The sequence below is a fragment of the Diadema antillarum genome, unplaced genomic scaffold (assembly GCF_040938485.1).
Source record: "Diadema antillarum isolate AM-2024a unplaced genomic scaffold, OU_Dant_1.0 seq00000172_RagTag, whole genome shotgun sequence".
Taxonomy (NCBI): domain Eukaryota; kingdom Metazoa; phylum Echinodermata; class Echinoidea; order Diadematoida; family Diadematidae; genus Diadema; species Diadema antillarum.
Genome location: NW_027271241.1, coordinates 346,823 through 366,421, shown reverse-complemented (window position 1 = coordinate 366,421; position 19,599 = coordinate 346,823). Strand labels below are relative to the sequence as shown.

The following is a 19,599-nucleotide window of genomic DNA, read 5'->3' as shown; positions in this document are numbered from 1 at the left end:
TTTTACAGTATGCTAAAATTTGGGATCATAAAACGGACAGGAAAGTATGTGTGTGGTTTTTTTTTTGCACTTTATCTCGAACATTTTTGGTAGAATAGTGTGATTAGGTGTGTCTTTAGAGTCATCTTTTCATTTCTGAAAAACCTTGTACACACCCTTCACTTTCAACTCTAATAACTTTTGAAAGGGTAATGCTACTGCTGTGAAAGTTGGCATTAATTATGGACAAAATGTGTTAATGAAGCATTTTTATTTCAGTTTAATCTGATAATTCCTTCATTGTTGTTACTCTGGTGGTTTACTTCCTGTTTTTTGTCCCATTCATCGCACAGCCAGCACGGTTTGGTAAGGATTAAGCGCTTGAATAGACACTGTACTTCAGAGCCTCTTTTCTCAGTTCACACTTTTCCTGAATCTGTGCTTTCTTTCCATTATTGAAATAGGTTATGAGAGTCAATTTGATTTGAGTTATACATCATTTTAAAGCTTAAAGTCTGCTCTTTCAGAATATGGTTTTAACTAAGAAATCATGTCTGGCGACGTTTTGTTTGTTTTGTGGTGCAGGGTCATATTTGCTTCAGAATGGTCTCATATTTAAACAGGCCGCTAACGATCGGCCAGTTACTGTACTAGTACTGTACTAGCCATCCCCTTTCCTTTGAAATTATTGTTTGAAGGGTTAGGGGTTTGGGTTAGGATTAGGATTAATTTCAAAATTAAGATTAGGATTAGAGCCAGGTGAATGGTCCGGGGTAATATTGCCCGGTAATTGCTCTTGTAGAGGTCGTCTCTCTTAAAGGACGAGAGGTCTTTTATTGGACGCGGTCTTTTAAATGACGCGGTCTTTTAATGGACGTCATCTTTCAGTGATCGTCGTCTTTTAGTGACAGTGGTCGTCGTGTTTAATGCAGTGCACATCGTCTTTATCAGTCATTATCACAGTTCATCTCTTTTAGTGGTCAACGTTTTACCACAATGTTTAAGCGGTCCATTGCAGTCTCCGAAACAGACTATATCACAGCGTTTAGCAGTTCACGTGTTTGACAGTCTTCATCACAGTTTTTATCGGGGTCTTTATCTAAGATGTTGCGTTACAAGTTTTGATCCAGATTTTGTTGTTATGAAATTGTAAATAAATTCAGCTTATTCAGTTATATCTTACATGAGAATAAAAGTGTAGTGGTTTTACCGTCCCACGTGAAAGCCGGATTAAGACTGTAATTGCCCAGTGGGGTAAGTGCCCCACACCCATTATACAGTACTTTTTTTATAATTATTCGTTCAAGTTAAGCCCGAGTTTAAATTTGTCAATGAACAGGTGTACCTCTGATCAAAAATAAATAATTTTCATCACAAATTACAATATATTCAAAGCTGCATTAAAACGACACATACTCACACGGCACTTAAGTAACTTTCTTTTTAATTGAATGTAGTAATTTGGAAAATGGTTGCCTATTCACTAATTTGAATTGCCAACATTGCGACGCCAGCTTGACATGACTTTGTATGTTCAATCCTGAATTGCGCTCTCCTCTCTTAAATTGAATGCCCTGATAGTGAATTCGAACTTGGCCGAATGTGGAAGTTGATTGTTAATTTACTTCATTGAACGTGGAATGCGTGAAATAGAATGCTCGGAATTGGAACTTGAATGACAAAAGTATGAAATTGACCGAAAAACCTATACATTATTGTAAACCGAATTAAACAAAAACTGCTTGAGATTATTCGTAAATACTTCAACACAGTTACTTTTCTTTATGGAATGAGGGAGTGAAGCTTTTAAAGAATTGGAGCCGTATAATGACAAGGAAGCCATTGAGAGGTCTGGTAAAATACATATCGAGGGTGATAGTTTGATTGACCAGGCCGATGTAAGACCGTAGAGCAGATCCATTTAAACAGTGAAATAAATGTAAAAGAACCTTAAAAGAATATGCGTATTGAACAGAAAACCTATGAGAAAATTTCAGAAATGGCGTGACTTGAATGTGTGGAAATGGTTACAACACGGACAGCTGCATTTTGCCATGTTTGAAGTTTTGCTAATGAATTACGAGGCACTCCGAAATGACCATAGTAACCATGCATGGGGAGATCTACGAAAATGATATGCAAATGAATTTAGACCTTTTTGGAAGGAAGTGCTTATAATAATGTATATGAGATAATCTTTAATGTCCGGTTTAAAGCAAATCAATAACCTCCACCCCCACCCCCCCCCCGAAAAAAATGGTAGTTTTGTGCATTTGACCTTGGTCTTTTATTGCCCATGAGTATTGTTTTTTTTTGTATGTTTGTTCCTTTTTAATTACTCCGCTCGTCAGAGAGTCTGTCAGCAATATTATGACTGACATTGGACGTCTTTTAGATAATGAGACCAATGGCTAGTTAAAGGCAGTAATCCTCCTTACCAATGGACTTCTGAGGCTGCCACTAATGTTTATAAATCATACCCCAAACGCTGTGGTCACTATCAGCGGTAGATAGTGTTTTGCGTCTTTCATCTATTAATTTTCCCTGTTTTGATGGACAAAAGCACACTCTTGTTTAAATTTCCTAATACCGCAAGCATACTGACTCCCTTTTTTATGATAACCCCTCCTGAGTGAAATCTTACGAACATCTATGAATAAAAAAATCCGATTTGCTAAGCAGAATGTGCGTGTCTGCCTTTTTTAAAACTGTTTTTGAATATCATATTGAATCAGAAGTGTTGCTATTGAACAAGTGTATACCAGTAGTAGAAAACTACTCAAGGCAATGAGGCACCGAGAAAATCAATCACTACCATTAACGTTTTGTATTTGTATCATTTTTCAACATTATTTTAGTTATACTTCATCTGTATTACTATTATTGATATAATTAGAGTAAGTATCATATTTGTTATTATATTATCATTAATGTTTTAATCATTAATGGGAAAATGTTTCCCAAATAAAATTTCTTGGAATAACAGTTGATAATAAGCTTTCCTGGAAATTTCATATTGACAGTATATTATGTAAATTTATTTCACGTAATATTGGTATAATTGATAAGCTTAAGTTTAGTTTTCCTTTGTCGTCCCTGCTTGTATCATATTCATCCTTAATATTGCCATATTTAAATTACGGTATTCTCGCGTGGGGAAATACATATAAAACATTTTTAGAAATATTAATTCTATTGCAAAAGAAATCACTCCGTGTCATATGTCATACTCCATTTTTGTCCCATACTGACCCACTATTTTATAAGCATAAAATATTGAAAATTAATGATTTGTATTTGTTTAATCTAGGACAATTTATGTATAATAATAATAAAAATAACCCCCAAATATATTTGAAACAATGTTTCAAAGAAATCAATCCGTTCATAACTATCCAACACGGCGATTAAATGATTTCCATTTGCCATTTTTGAGAACTTTGTTGGCTCAAAACACATTCATCTACGATGGGCCAAAGTATTGGAATTCACTTCCCAACAATATTACAACAGCTCAATCTCCGAATTCCTTCAAGAATAAATTAAAATCATTTTTATTGAAATTTTACAACATCCAACCGAGTTAGTTTCCCTTTATCATCTCAGTCAAGTCATTCTTTTTTTACATAAGTCCTCTTTCTAATTATATGTCCCTGTTTGTGTTCTAAATATAACGATATGTTTATTCTCTCTTTCTTTTTGCATTCTTACCGACATAATTACGTATAAAAATGTTTTGCATTACATTCAGTCCAGCTTGTATTTCATCACTTATTTTACATTATGGAATCTACATTGCTTGCGTCCACGATGGCACGTGCTGTATTTTTTCCCCTTTTTCTCCTTTTTTCCTCTTTATTCTCTCTTTTTTTCCTTATCTTTCTTTTTTCCCTTCCCAATCATCTTGACGTCAGTTGACATCGGTTCGTTTATTTTGTTTTATATTGCTGTCTTGTGTATTTTCTGAGGGTCACATATCGTACAAGCTCTGCTTCTTAGTGCGACCCTCCACTTCCATCCTCATCCTTAGTTGACTTGTATTATACGCTTTATGTATATATTAACAAAGATGTAATCGCATCTACTTCTCATTTTCATATGTACCTTGTCAAATTATGTTCTGCAAGTATTACAAATATCCTGTACATATGCAATGTATATAATTTCTTTGTTTATTTGATGGAAGTGAAAATAAAGTTGAATCTCTTGAATAAAGTTGAATCTCTCTTGAATTAAAGATGATATTACTATTCATATCACTATCATTTCTTCTTTTTTTTTTTTCTAGGTGCTGATGCCGGCGCATCCAGTGATTACGTTGTTACTGAGGCGTCCGTAGAATTTAACGAAGGAGAGAAGGGTGTGCTTCCCTGTAGGGTTAACAGGGATGTAGGTTATGTGCAATGGACTAGATCCACCGATCCTCCTGACCATAAACTGGCAAAACTCCATCTGTACAGCACCCCACCTGTGAGGAGTGGTCAGGGGTATGGAGCCGGACTGTTCAACATTACAGACGACTTTTCCCTGATCATAAAGAATGTCAAACCCGAAGATGAGGCGCTGTACACGTGCTTCGTCATGGATTACGGTAACGACGCTGGATATTTCAACGTCACACGTGTATTCGTTAACGCTACAGGTACGGCATTTTTTTTTCTCTCTCTCTCTTCCGTTACGTGCTTCCCAATTAGGTTATGAATATTTGCAGGGCATTATTATTACTATTATTTCTAAAGTATGCTTTCTTTGACGATACGTTCATGGGTCTGAAAAGTCAATAGTGGGCTTTTTTTTTTCTTTTGTGAAATCGGACGTCTCAACAAATTTTCTGCAAAAGTATAGTATTATACGAATACATTGAATTGTTTAGATTGTTAAGTAGCATGTAACCATTTCTGTGTGCCTGACTGAATTTAGACATCAAGGCCGACCTTTTTATGTTTAAGTGGTGACCACTTATCGCAATATTTACTAAAATAGAATGGGAGAATTTGTGCGTTGTAGGAAAAGTCTTAGTCTTAATGACATAATGAAATTAAGGTGGGAACTCTTTATTGACCCTTATTAAGTTTTGTGATGATTTAAAATTTGACGCTACCTCCACTCATTTGCCATTCATGCAATGTCACCTTTATAATGTCACTGTTATATGATAAACACTTCGTTGTCAATAAGCCTTCATTCAACCTTCTATTTGTTTTCCTTTTTTTTCACGTTTGCATTCTCCTTCAAACAATTTAAATAAGAAGGGGGATGGTACGGACTCTTCTGATTAAAAAAAAAAGTCCCTTTCCCTCCCCCGTTTCTGTCTATTATTATGACGCTGATTGAGTAAACACAATAACCTGATCAGTTGCTAATAAGTATATGGTTACAGTAATACTTTGTGGTCTTTGTAAAGAAACAGTGAAGGAATCGACAAAACAAACGTTGTGCATATCAAGTCAGTTATTATAGGTTAGTTTAAATGTATCGTAACACGTAAAGTAGGTCTATACAATTTAATGGTGTTATAAAAAGTAGTGGCATTTGGAATTCCACAGAAAATTTCCTCAAACATATCCGTGAAGAACTCATCAAGGCAACTTAATTACTCTTAAAAAAGGCATGTATGAACTGCGTAAGAGATTATGGAGGGGAAGAGCCGACCGGGTTTGGATATACATTCGAGAATCTCCGTAACGTATTGACTGGACAGTTTTATTAGTTATTGTTATGTAATAATACACTACCCGCTGCATAATCTCAAGTACAGTCGACCATTTCTGATGAACATTATGTATGTCGCGGTGGTGATTAATTATTCCCTGCACGGCCGGGGCTATTCGTGGTTTACGTATACGTACGTAAACCAGCGGATAGCTGCTGCCAAGGAACATTGGACCATGGATCCCCACGCTACCATGTCTTTATGATATCGTTTCCGACACCATTGGTGTAAGGAGTATCAAAAACACGAATCGTTTTCTGTTCGTCCCTTCTGTCTTCTGAAGTGTGTGTGTGTGGAGGGGGAAGGGTTGTGCATGACAAGATTTTTGCTCCAAATTCCATGACCTAGTGTCTGCTGTGCTTATGCTACTTCAAATTGGTGTTTCTTTTTTGAATATCTTTAGACCGTTCCACGGAAAGGGCAGTATCAACAAGTACCGTCTCCACAGAAATAACTACACACCCAGCCTGTTCATCTGAACTTCATGGTAAGTTCTAGAAAAAAGACATTGTTGATTATACTTTTTAATTGTATTCCCTTGTCATGCTTAGAACGCTTGCAACATCGGTGCATATTAGTGACATAATTATGTCAGTAGCCTAGAAGATCATACATGCATTGTTTTTTTTTTTTCTGTGTATATTCGACATGGTTTAGTTACTATATTCTTACAACTCCATTGATGAACAAACTTTACACATTGTGAGCCCTTCTCTTTGTAATTAACATCAAATTTTCTGTAATGTTTTATTCGCGCCAGTGTAGCACTTTTAAACGTTGTGATCACGCTAAGTCATTTATAAGTGATTAAGCATTAATGTGACGATGTCTCACAAATGTATTTCCTGGAAGTGTCTGCCTCAGACAGTTAGAATTGATATAAACATTTCAAGAAGGTTAATGCTTCTTCGCAACTTAATTTCTAAGAAGATACGAATTGTGGAAATCAGATAAAAGAGCCTGTATATCCTTTAGCGGTACATGCATATGTTTCGTCGATGAGAATATGTTGTTTTTTCCTGCTTTTTCATTCCAAGAGGACGAGGTCTGCAAAGCACTATTTAATGACGGAATGAATGAACAAACAAACATATATTATAAGCGCGGAAGACATACCAACTTGTACAACATGAAACAATGCCATGTATCTCCTTTCATTTCATTAACATATCATATCAAATCAATTGATTTATCACACACACACACCCAAAAAAAAAAATTGGTATGTAGTGGTGTGTGCAACAACTTATTCTGCCTGTGAGTCTACGCTGTCCCTTTTTTATGGTTTTAGTTTTGGTTTAGCTTTATTTTTTTTTCTATAAGTAATGTGCCTTTTTATAAGTAATGTGATAAGTTATTAATAGACATTGATATAAGGTTTTCACTTACACAATCCAGCCATTAACATGTTTCATAAATATGAATTTATGTCACAAATTCAGGTTCTTTGTATAGACTGGGTGTCATTGAAACATTTCTTTTTTCCTGCAGGGGTGTCGACAGTGCTCTTCGGATTCTGCGTTGCAGCCTTATTCTTGTCTTGGTTTTTAATGTCGTATTTACTTTGCATGGGACGTGAATGTTCCATAAACAGTAAGTGCCGTACCATATTCAGCTCCATTCTGTTTTTTTTATATTATTGACATTACATGAAACTCATCAATTTTCTCCACAGAATAAAACGATATTCGTGATTGGTAACCGTTACCCGTATTAAAACAAATGTTGTGACAAGGAAGATAAATGCGTATAAAGCCGAGTTAAGACCACATTCTGAAAGAGCAGATTTTAAGCTTTAAAATGATGTATAACTCAAATCAAATGGACTCTCCTAACCTATGTAAATATTGGAAAGAAAGCACAAACTCAGGAAAAGTGTGAACTGAGAAAAGAGGCTCTGAAGTACAATGTCTATTCAAGCGCCTAATCTTTACCAAACCGTGCTGGCTGTGCGATGAATGGGACAAAAAACAGGAAGTAAACCACCAGAGTAACAACAATGAAGCGATTATCAGATTAAACTGAAATTAAGCGTGCCTCATTAACACATTCTGTCCATAATCAATGCTAATTTTCAAAGCAGTAGCACTATCCTTTCAAAAGTTATTAGAGTTGAAAGTGAAGAGTGTGGACAAGGTTTTTCAGAAATGAAAAAGGGATTCTAACGACACACCTAATCACACTATTCTACCAAAAATGTTCGAGATAAACTGCTTAAAAAACACACTTTCCTGCCCGTTTTATGATACCGAATTTTAGCATAATGTAAAAGAAAACCCGCTCTTTCAGAAAATATGAAAAAGTCAAGTTCGGCTAGGTTGACCCATTTCACTTATTTTCAGTCCTCACGCGAAATCAGTGTGTGCGACTTTATGTTCGTTTTGAGGTGCACTGTCACATGTATCAAGTTAAAGTCTAGCATCTGGCAAAGTCACATCTGTCAATGTGTGACCGTGCATCAAAAACCCAACAAATGTCGCACACACTGACTTTGTGTGATAACAGAAAATAGGTGAAATGGAGCAACCAAACCAATTCAGAATTTTTCATATTTCATGAGAGAGCAAGTCCTCTTCCACATTATCCTTAACTTTGGGATCATAAAATAAACAGGAAGCTGTGATTTTTTCTACTTTTCTTGAACTGCATTTTGGGTAGAATAGTGTGATTAGGTGTGTCTTATAAAACCCCCTTTTAGAATCTCTCATCCTTCAACTCTAAGACTATAGAAAGTTTTCCTCAAGCATCTACAAAGTGGATTAATAAAGCATGCTCAATTTCAGGGTGATTTGATGATCACTGCATTGTTGTTGCCCAGTGCTTAACGTCTTATTTTTGTTCCATTCATTGCGCAGGTAGCATAGCTTGGTAAAGATTACGCACCTGAATAGACCTTGTATTCTAGGTATTCCAGAGCATCTTTTCTCAGTTCACACTTTCCAGATGGTGTGCCTTCTTTCTAATATTAAGATAGATTCGGAGAGTCAATTTGAATTGAGTTATACATCTTTTTAAAGCTTAAATGCTGCCCTGTCATGACCTGCACATAACTTAAAATTAATGTCTGGCGATTTTTGTCTTGTTAGTTTTGTGATGCTGAGTTCAATAATTATATATATATATATATATATATATATATATATATAATGCTAAAATTTGGTATTATAAAACGGGCAGGAAAGTGTGTTTTTTAGCAGTTTACCTCGAACATTTTTGGTAGAATAGTGTGATTAGGTGTGTCTTTAGAATCCCTTTTTCATTTCTGGAAAACCTTGTCCACACTCTTCACTTTCAACTCTAATAACTTTTGAAAGGATAGAGCTACTGCTTTGAAAGATGTTATCAATTATGGACAGATTGTGTTAATGAGGCATGCTTAATTTCAGTTTAATCTGATAATCCCTTCATTGTTGTTACTCTGGTGGTTTACTTCCTGTTTTTTGTCCCATTCATCGCACAGCCAGCACGGTTTGGTAAAGATTAAGCGCTTGAATAGACACTGTACTTCAGAGCCTCTTTTCTCAGTTTACACTTTTCCTGAGTTTGTGCTTTCTTTCCAATATTTAGATAGGTTAGGAGAGTCCATTTGATTTGAGTTATACATCATTTTAAAGGTTAAAGTCTGCTATTTCAGAATATGGTCTTAACTAAAAATTCATGTTTGGCGACTTTTTGTTTGTTTTGAGGTGCAGGGTCACATATTGTATGTTTATGTGTCTGTCTGTCTGTGTTTGAGTGTGTGTATGTGTGTACTGAGACAGGAAGAGGATAAAGGACCATGTCGTTTGTCTTGCATGTTTGAACACATGTAAATAACGTTCGAATGTGTTTGAATGTATATTAAGCCATTATTGTGTTCCTCTGCTTGTGAAAAGGTCTATAAACAAGCTTTATATTCTAAAAAGTTGCATGCATGAGTGTTTGGCTAGGTGTGTGATATAGCTGAAATACGAACAGGGCCATGGTTAAAAATGAATGCAGCAATGTTTTTGAAGGCCTAACGGAACATCCCGGCACTGTTACACATACAACATGTAATGTTTTTTTTTTGCAAAATATGCAATCTAGATGTAGCAAATGTGCGGATTTTATACTTGCAATGTAGGATGGAATTAATCATGGCCTATTTTAACCCTTCTTTTACAATTACATTACAAAAGTAAACTAGAATTATGTCACTGGGGTAAGAGTACTCCAATTATACATTCATTCATTCATTCATTCATTCAACATAGGCCTACATGTGCAAAAACACACACGCATACACACCTATGTACAAAGGAGTACCGGTACACAGCATGCACTATGCAAACAAAACTGTAACATACATATTCACACATACTTCCAAGACAGTATCAAAATGAAAATGAAAAAGAATACATAAAGAATTGTAGGCACATGCTCCATACGGAATTTGTTGGAGTAAAGAGTTATTGCACTTGCAACACTTTAATCTCTTCTCCTATACCACTTAATGGATATCAACTCCATCAAATACAATGCATGATGCAGTGTAGATAATTCAATTCAATTCCTTTTTCTTCATTCTTCTTTTTCCAACAAAACACAACACAGAATAAATCAAGAACTATATCATAAACGGATACATTCGGCTTCGCAGAGGATAACTGATACAGATAAAGATATAGGCATGCATACTGGCAAAAAAAATACAGTTATGTTTCAACTGAGAAAAAAAAAATTGAGAGGTCCACTAAAAAGCAAGCTTGTGTATTGTAAACTACTCAAAGAAAAATGTTATGAAATACTTATTTGCAAATAAGGGACACGACGTGACAGAATAGATGGAAAAAATGGAAGAAAGAAAAAAGAGAATGCCTACACACTGAACAATTTACATGGAACTCCAGAAAGATGGATGCAACTTCCACCAAAAGCAGATACAGAATGAAGTAGTCTAAAAGTAAAATTCAATAGATAAAGTAATGGAATTCAACTATGTACCCTAATTGTCTTGTATAATTGTACTAAAAGCTATGTGTCGATATACTGTTTTGTCATATTCAAATGACTGTAAATGACATGTACATACTCATATCTGATGTAACGGAATTAAGCAGAAATAAATCAAATCAAATCAAATCAAATTGTTCCCATTGCTATATGAAAACTGAGGTAATGTTAACATCTGTTCCCTGAAAAAAAAAACAAACACAAACATATAACTCTTAATCATGTCGTGTTGCCATACCCCCTAAGAAAGAGTACAACATCTACTCACAAAAAAAGATCCAGTGATTCTCAAGTGGAAAGTTTTAAGTGAGATTTCTGTTGGTTTCCATGCTTCCGATACCCTGATGAAATTACAGTAATCACGTTACAGTAATATCAGCCCAAGCTCAGCTACATGTGAAGAATAGTCATCATATGTATCCTTTTTCCCCCCTGATATTAGACACAGAAAAACAAAAAAGAAGAAACATGTATGTCAACTGCTTCAGGATGAGGATAGCTACATACAAGTTTTTTCTCTCTTGGGCTCACTAAAAAGACTGAATTTCACATTGATATCGACCACAGTCTACTAATACATGAGCTAATTAAATCACAATATCGTTTGCACATTATTGGTAAGCTGACAGCAAAACAGTGTAAGTGAAGAGGAAACTTCTATGCTTATAACTTTTTTGAACAAGTCAACTGTGAATACTTGCAATTGCATAGTGCCATTTATAAACACATGTCAACAAAAGACAATACATAAAGGATATTGTAACTACTGGAAGAAAACCTAAGAATGTTAAGTTATCTGAAGATGCATTTGAAATTGTTACCCGTAAATTCATAGCAGAGTACTGATATGCCAAGAGTATTGATAGTTTTCCACAGCTAACAGTGTCTTGAGGGCATGATAATCACACCTGCCTTCTCGCCAACGACATTCAGTATAGGGTGGATTTGTTTTGGCTAAACCAGCTGTACTCAAGTACATTTGTAGGTTATGATAATGTGCAGTATATATGCTGCATACAGGCATGGGGCGAAACATATTGTCATCCATGATCTAAGTTTCCAAACCAAAGGGCAATACCAGTATCTGCTCTAAGAGTGAAATACAGTAGGAAACATAAAGTGGAGAAGTATGCCAATAAGTTCAGGATGACACTTCATAGCTCTATCACGAGGCCTCAATCTCCCGGACTGGGGGCAAGTGACATCTTGGAAAAGGAAAGGTCTGATGTGCTTGAAGATATTCATAGCGCTCTGCCCAGTGTTGATCCAGTAGATATCAGCCTGGATGGGTAACTACTTGTTTTGAGGAACCATTCCAACTGTCTTGAGTAAACCCAATTATAGTTTTTCTTTTTTTTTCCGTTATCCCAGAGGTGTTCCCTCACACAAACAATTCCTGACTGAACATGGTAGAAGTGAAAGTACGAAAACTTTCTGATCTCAGACAGCTCCCTGTAAACGGGACAGGTACGCTTTCCAGTCTTACAATTGCCAACCCCACCAGAATCGTTAAGGAAGACGACTTGTCCACGACTTTTGAAACTGTTGAAAACTCCTCAAGGCTGTCACAGTCAGACCTGACAATTATGATTATTTTGAATGTTAATATTATTCTATTTCTTCCAAGGTTTATGGTCATACTCAATACTAGAGTGTCATTGCAGAAGAAAATGAACCATGCAGATTACAGAAATGGAATAATTATTAAAACAGATTAAATTAGATTTGAAATGTAAACTCAAGGAAATAAACACTAAGCAAAAAGTAAGTTCCCCCTAAAACAAACCTCTGTAATTTATGAATCGGGAACCACTGAGAAAATTTGAATACAGGATCATGTAGCTGTATTTCTCGACTACCATTTATGTGAAATTCAGTGGATATCACTTAGTCATGCTTGAGTGAGCATGACTTAAAGTCAAAATGGTCATTTTTTGAAGTTCACAATCCCAATTTTGCAACTTTGATTTGGTGATATCGGAACAAATTTCAATTTTCCGGGATAAAAAGGCATGCAACGTATAATTTATGTGCTTCTTATCGTACCATGTGACTCGTGCACAAAATTTCACGATTGAGTGAACACGGGGTGAAAACCCCCAAAATGGCCGATTTGACATGTTTCTCGTGGTAATTTCTATCAATTGAGATTGCATTCGTGTGTTGAACAGTTTTTACACACAATTCACGTAATTTCACGGTTGAATGAGCACATCAAAAACAAAGAAAAATAGCAAATCAAATTGTGCAGTAAGAATTGCGATAGTTTTGCGCACTGAAATCAATTGTTTTAATGCTTTTTGTATTGTGTTTAATACCACTGGGTATACAGTGATCACCTGACATCTTAGTCATGCTTCAATGAGCATGTGGGTCTGGAAAACCCTTTTTTACTCTATATGATAAGAAATATTCATTGCTTTTATGTTTTAGTTGAAATGTTGGGAAATTACTCTGATTTCAATAAAAAAATAGCATTTCGATAAAAAATGACATTGTGACATGCTTCAGTGAGCACATAAGATGAGCAAAGTGTGCAGGTCAAAACCATTTTCGTGGCTGAAATTCCCATTAGATTTACATTTGGTTGGTTTTGAAGACGTGTTCAGCGGTGTTAGTGGATAGAGCCTAAAAAGTAAGTGCAGATGCTCCCCAATCTGTGTTATATTGCTATAACGATCGCATAATAGTCAACCAATATTTTAAGCAACTATCATCACCATCACAATCATCAACACCACATGAACAACAAAGGCCACTACATGTATCTCACCACAATCAATATCTGTCTCCAGACTCTCCATGCATATGTGCAGCACGGGAGGATATTTATAATGTTAAACAAAAGTGAAATTTGGTATCATGTCAATGATTAATTGCATTTATTTTCCCTTTGAGTTATCGCATGACTTCATAACGTTACAAAGATCAACAACTTAATGTCAAAAATTACTACTCAGTAGCGGGAACAAAGGCCCAAATATTTGATTTGCATAATTTCTCATCTCTGCTCCAACAAGGGGATTTCATCAAACTAAATGCAGACCGATTTCCCCACGAATACTTCAATATTTAATCAAAGGTAGCCATGGATTATAAGGAGGGTTTCCGGCACCATGTACCCTTTCACGTGTAAAATTTTGAAGGAATGCCAAGGATCACTGAGACATTTACATATCGATCGTAAACGCAATGATGAAATGTTTTTCAGTTGATTTTAAATGCAGAAGATAAATGCAACACCTGCTGGATGATTTTTATAAGACAAATCATTGTTTCATAATGTGGTCATCCAACCATAAAATAAACCACATTGCATGCAAAAGCCATTGTTAGCTTTCAAAGGCATAAATTCCTCCTCTTCACATGAACTTACCATGGAGATTATGGCCAAACTGCCAATTTTTCATTATGTAGGTTAAAAAAAAAGGGTTTCCAGCCTCACGTGCTTATTGAAGCGTGACTGAAATGTCAGGTGGTCACTGATATGCGTTTGGGTATAAGCAAAATATAAAAAAGCATCATACAGTTGATTTCAGTGCGCAAAATTATCGCAATTCTGACTGCATAATTTAAATTGTTATTTTTCTTTGTTTTTAATGTGCTCATTCAACCGTGAAATTACGTGAATTGTGTGTAAAGACTGTTCAACACACGAATTCAATCTCAATTGATAGAAATTACCACGAGAAACATGTCAAATCGGCCATTTTTGTAATTTGCACCCCGTGTTCACTCAACCATGAAATTTTGTGCACAAGTCACATGGTACGAAAGGAAGAACATAAATTATCCGTTGCATGCCTTTTTATCCTGCTAAATTGAAATTTGTTCCGATATCACCAAATCAAAGTTGCAAAATTGGGCTTGTGAACTTCAAAAAGTGACCATTTTGACTTTAAGTCATGCTCACTCAAGCGTGACCAAGTGATATCCACTGAATTTCACATGAAAGGTAGCCGAGATATACAGCTACATGATCCTGTATTCAGATTTCCTCAAATGTTCCTGATTCAAAAAAAATATATAGATGTTTGTTTTAGGGGAAACTTATTTTTTTGTTTAGTGTTTAGTTCTATACCTCATCAGCCAGTGCAATATGCATCTTAATACAAAGCATATTATGCAATTACCAAAAATACATTATGACTGTATGATTATGTCTTCTGATTTGGTTCACAGATCCAGGTATTCATAGTAAATGAAAAGGATAGGTCATGATAACAAATGATTTCTTGTTTTTTTAATTCAAATTATAGTTATAGTTCTACTTTACAGTCATAAGGTTGTAACTAAACTCAACATTCGATACTATTAATGCAATTAGCTGATGCACAGCACAATACAGCCCTGCAAGTAGTTGTTTGCTCCTGCCAAATTCTTTATCTACCAGACGCCAAGTACGTCTCTTCTCCATCTGATGGTTCTGTTCCAGTTCTGTGTGCAGCCCAGGGTTGTCTGCTTGTTCAGGAATAATAGCACAGCCAAGTTTTTATTATGCCCAACGTTACACTTGAACAAGTCAGACAAATAAGCTGAACCACATGCATGATGCAGTTTTACGTTGTTGCCTGAACTAAAGCACTCCGAAATTATCCTCACCGCTTAAACACATGATTGCTAAGGATAGTGTGAATACTGGCAGTAGCTTATGTTGACATTTTTTTTTTTTTTATGAAAGGAGAGTTAAGATAAATGTAACAATGTCATGCATCTACGCATTGTCAGACACAATGTAGGCTTATTAAACACGTTACTAACACTACTACGGAAACGTTTGATAGCGTCAGCAGATCCCCAACAAAAAAATTGAACGATTGGGACTGCGCTGAGCACAGGCCTGACCGAGCACGAAATTCAGACATTTTTTTTTCCATTAATTTAACATCAGATTCAGTGTATGTTCTTACCATTTCATCATTAGGGATCCAATATGTTGATGTTCCCCTTGAGTTAGATAATCAAAATACTGCAGGCGCCGTAGAAAAAGACGTTGTGGACGGGTTGATAAGGTTGATTCGAGCTGACTCCACGTGAAGCAAAAGGTGAACATGTAAAGCCCCCGTCACACTAGAGCGGATCGACCCAACGAATGCCCAGCGGATCCGAAAATTTGGACATACGCTCACATCCGTTGCTCGTCGTTCGTGACCCGCTTGACGTTCGTTGTATCCGCTAGCTGTTCGCAGAGATTCGCAGAGATCCGCCGGAGCAAAATTTTGATTTTGGACATGTCCAAAATCTTGAGCGGATGACGAACGGAATGACAATCCGCTCTGTGTTCGCTTAGCATCCGCTGATTGAAAGTTTTGGTCGCTCTGCATTCGTTTCTTATTCGTCAAAATTCGTCAAAAATCGTCAGAATTCGCACAGCAAATGTGCACAGCAACACACGTTAATCAAAGGTAGATAAAAAATAGATATTCATATATAGCACATATAATAATAATAATAATAATAATTATAATAGTAAGAAAAAAGGGTCTTATGTGCCCAGGGTAGCCTCTTCTGTGTTGTCACTGCTCTACCAGAGGGCCCTGCCATTATTATTACCCCAGCGTTGCCAGGTACCCATTTATACACCTGGGTCGAGAAGGACATCGTGGGAAAAAAAAAATCTTGTCCAAGGATGTAAGCACTGGGCGGGATTCGAACCCGGGTCCTCGGTTCGGGAGTCGGATCCACTATGCCACAGCCCCCCACATGACATTTCATAATACGTATTCTGACATTTAATAAGAGAACATTATTCTAAACCACTGCTATAAAAGTCAACCTGTAGTAAATGGGAATCTCTGAATGGAAATTGGGAATTGTGAAAGTTCGACTCCAGTTGGAGGCACAAGACGCAATGGAGGATGTTGGACTACCAACATCATCGTCACGTGATCATCAGAAGGAAGTACACTTTCAGGGGAATCTTGAATGAGTGACATTAGGAGTACTTGGTGGTTACTTCGGCTTCCTTCTTTTGGGGGCCATTTTCACAGTCACAACTATCTAAAAAAAGAAGATCACTCCAAAATCTTCGAGTGATCCCTGAGGTCACTCCAAAATTAGTGAAAATGAACATTTTCACTCCAAAGTCACTCCAATTTCACTCGAAACTCACTCTTTTTTGTTATTTACTCCTTCATGAGTGAACAATTTCACTCTTCTTTTTTTAGAGAGACAACATTACTTGACACTGTCACTGCTCAAAATGATTTGGTAAAGTGTGCGTCATCCGAGATCCGTCACATAATTGCCGCAGTATCGCTCTGCATATGTTGGGCATTCGCTGCTCATTCGCTTCGTCCGCTCAGCATCCGTTGGGTGGACTGTACGCATTCGCTTTCATTTGTTACTCTATCTGCTCGTTACACGGTCAGCTTATGCTCATCATTCGTCAGGCGAACGTTCGAAAACCACATTTTGCTTGCGAATTCGAGCGGATACGAGCGTATCTGAAATTTTCCGAATTTTGCCCATCCGCTAGGCATTCGCTGATTTACACTGTAGTGTGACGGGGCCTTAACAACGAGCTGAAATCTTTTGGATTGCGCGTATTGCTTAATTTGTCAAACTTCCGCGCCGTTTTCTGGCGTTTGTGCGCGTCAGAGCTGAGGGCCCTTTTCTCGAGTCACGGCCCATATATATATATATATATATATATATATATACAATGTATATATATACATATATATATATATATATATATATATATATATATATATACATATATGTATATACATATATATATGAAGAGTTTGTTCGCAAAAACCGATAAGTCCATAATTTGCCAAATGGAGATATTTGCGACTAAAGGTCACGAAAAATAAGGAGAACAATAAGAAAATTTCTGCTTCTTTTGACCATAACTTCAAAAATGTACCTTTGTATGTAGTGACCAATATATCATTTAAAAGGTATTATTTTGTACTTTATGACACAGGTCGTAATTCAAAATCTTCAAAAGTGGACTTATCGGTTTTTGCGAACAAACTCTTCATATACTTATATACATTTAAATAACTATAATTATGCAATATATATTTCTCATAGCATGCATAGACAAATCATCATGGCCATGAAGGGCGCAGTTATTGTAGGTAAAGCAATATAAGCACATTGTGTAACACCGTTAAGCATACAATTCGTTCCTGATATTAGTTGCACAGCCCATTTAATCAGGCAGTGCACCATCAATTAAAACGTCTGAAGCTTTTTGGACTGCAGGCCATAAAAATGCAAAATGTTTAGCTGATGGAAGTAACATGTTCCATATCTCGTGCCAAATCGACAGAAATGTAGACATTCGTTTGATAGTGTTTTGTTATTTTTCCCCCTTTTCTGATTTTTCCTTAAATTACCGATATGCCTCTCCGAATCAATTTAAACCTGGTGGAGAACACATGATTTAAGTGGTTTAGAGAGAACTACTTCTTCACGTATTAACGTCGCACCCCCTTACTTTTTCCATGAGGACTCAAGAAAAGGTGGAATGGTTCAACCAAGCCAATCTTGTGTTTTTCATGTTCTGAAAAACCTATTCGTCTTTTTCATTATTCTTTAGTCTGGGAGCATAACATGAATGGGAAAATTCGTTTTAAGCAGTTTTTTTTTTTTTGCAACCCTTTCGTATGGAAGACTAGAATTATCAGGTTTGTCTTAGGGACCCCTGTTAATGTCTTGAAATTCTTTTTACATTCTTCACTTTCAAGTCTAATAAATTTTGAATATAAGTGTATTATATAGCTACTGCTTGGAAATTGGGCATTAATTATGGATATAATGTATTAATAGTGCATGCTCAATTTACCTCCATCTGATAATCCCTTCATTACTGTTGTCTGGTGGTTTACATTCTGTGTTTTGTCCCTTTCATTGCACAGTCAGCACGGCTCGGTGAAGATTATGAGCTTGAATAGAAATACTTAATCTTGAGTGATACACGCAGTTAAAACAAACAAAAAACAAACAAACAAAAACAAAAAACAAAAACCCTCAGCAACCCTGTACTTCAGAGCCTCTTTTCTCAGATCAATTTTTTTTTTTCCAGAGAGTGTGCTTTCTTCGCAGTATTTAGGTAGGTTTGGGGAATTCATTTGAATTCAGTTATACATCATTTTAAAGCATAGAGTGTCCTCTTTCAGAATCTACCCTAAACTAAAAATCCACGTCTGGCGACTTTTTGCTGGTTTTGTGATGCGGGGTCACACATGGAATGATATAACGGAATATGTATTAATACGCATGTGATAAATGATTTTAATTTGTGGTTTTGTTCTTTTTTTCACCAGGGAGGGTGCATCTGGACGAAGTTGGAGGCACAGGGCACGATGATGAAAATGCGGTTGTGTTCCTTGAAGCAGACCAAATATCACAGTGAAACCAAGCTAGCCAGATCACAGAACTTCATCAAACGCTAAAAGAAAATCTGGGGAAGGGGAGATCGAGGCGGACTAAAGGAAAGGGAATGGTGAAGATACGTTATACAAGACACACACACACACACACACACACACATACACAATCACACACATATTATATATACACACACACACCCACACAAACACGCACACACATTCTTGCAAGGACTTTCAATCGGGGATATGTTGTTTTAACCTTCAAACGGGGACATTCTAATTAATTAGTTTGGAGCAATGTGATAAAATATGTTTTATATAGTTCACTGATACCCATGATGGCTTGTTTTTGTCTAAATTGTCATCATTTAAGATTTGAGATTTTTTTATAAAAAAACAGGTAACTGTGGATACAAAAAATGTGTCCTGGTAGGTAGGCTATGAAATCAGGAATATTGTGTGAAACAGGGCATATGCCCACATTTTTTATGAAGCGTTATTCGATGAAACCGGACATAATGTATTAAAGTCTTACAGTCGCAAGTGGTTTGTGCGGCACGGAGATGAACGCAACACGCTGCTTCC

At 36.3% G+C, this 19,599-nt stretch overlaps 1 protein-coding gene across 1 annotated transcript in view; it reads left to right on the top strand.

The window, feature by feature from the left end:
* The window catches only part of LOC139728296 (uncharacterized), a 31,885-nt gene extending 12,682 nt beyond the window's left edge, over window positions 1-19,203 (top strand). Inside the window, exons 3-6 of the mRNA XM_071639245.1 lie at window positions 4,268-4,621; window positions 6,096-6,179; window positions 7,184-7,285; window positions 18,949-19,203. Coding sequence (XP_071495346.1) covers window positions 4,268-4,621; window positions 6,096-6,179; window positions 7,184-7,285; window positions 18,949-19,037 — 629 coding nt within the window. The 3' untranslated portion in view covers window positions 19,038-19,203. The remainder of the gene's footprint in view (window positions 1-4,267; window positions 4,622-6,095; window positions 6,180-7,183; window positions 7,286-18,948) is intronic.
* The last annotated feature ends 396 nt before the right edge of the window (window positions 19,204-19,599 follow it).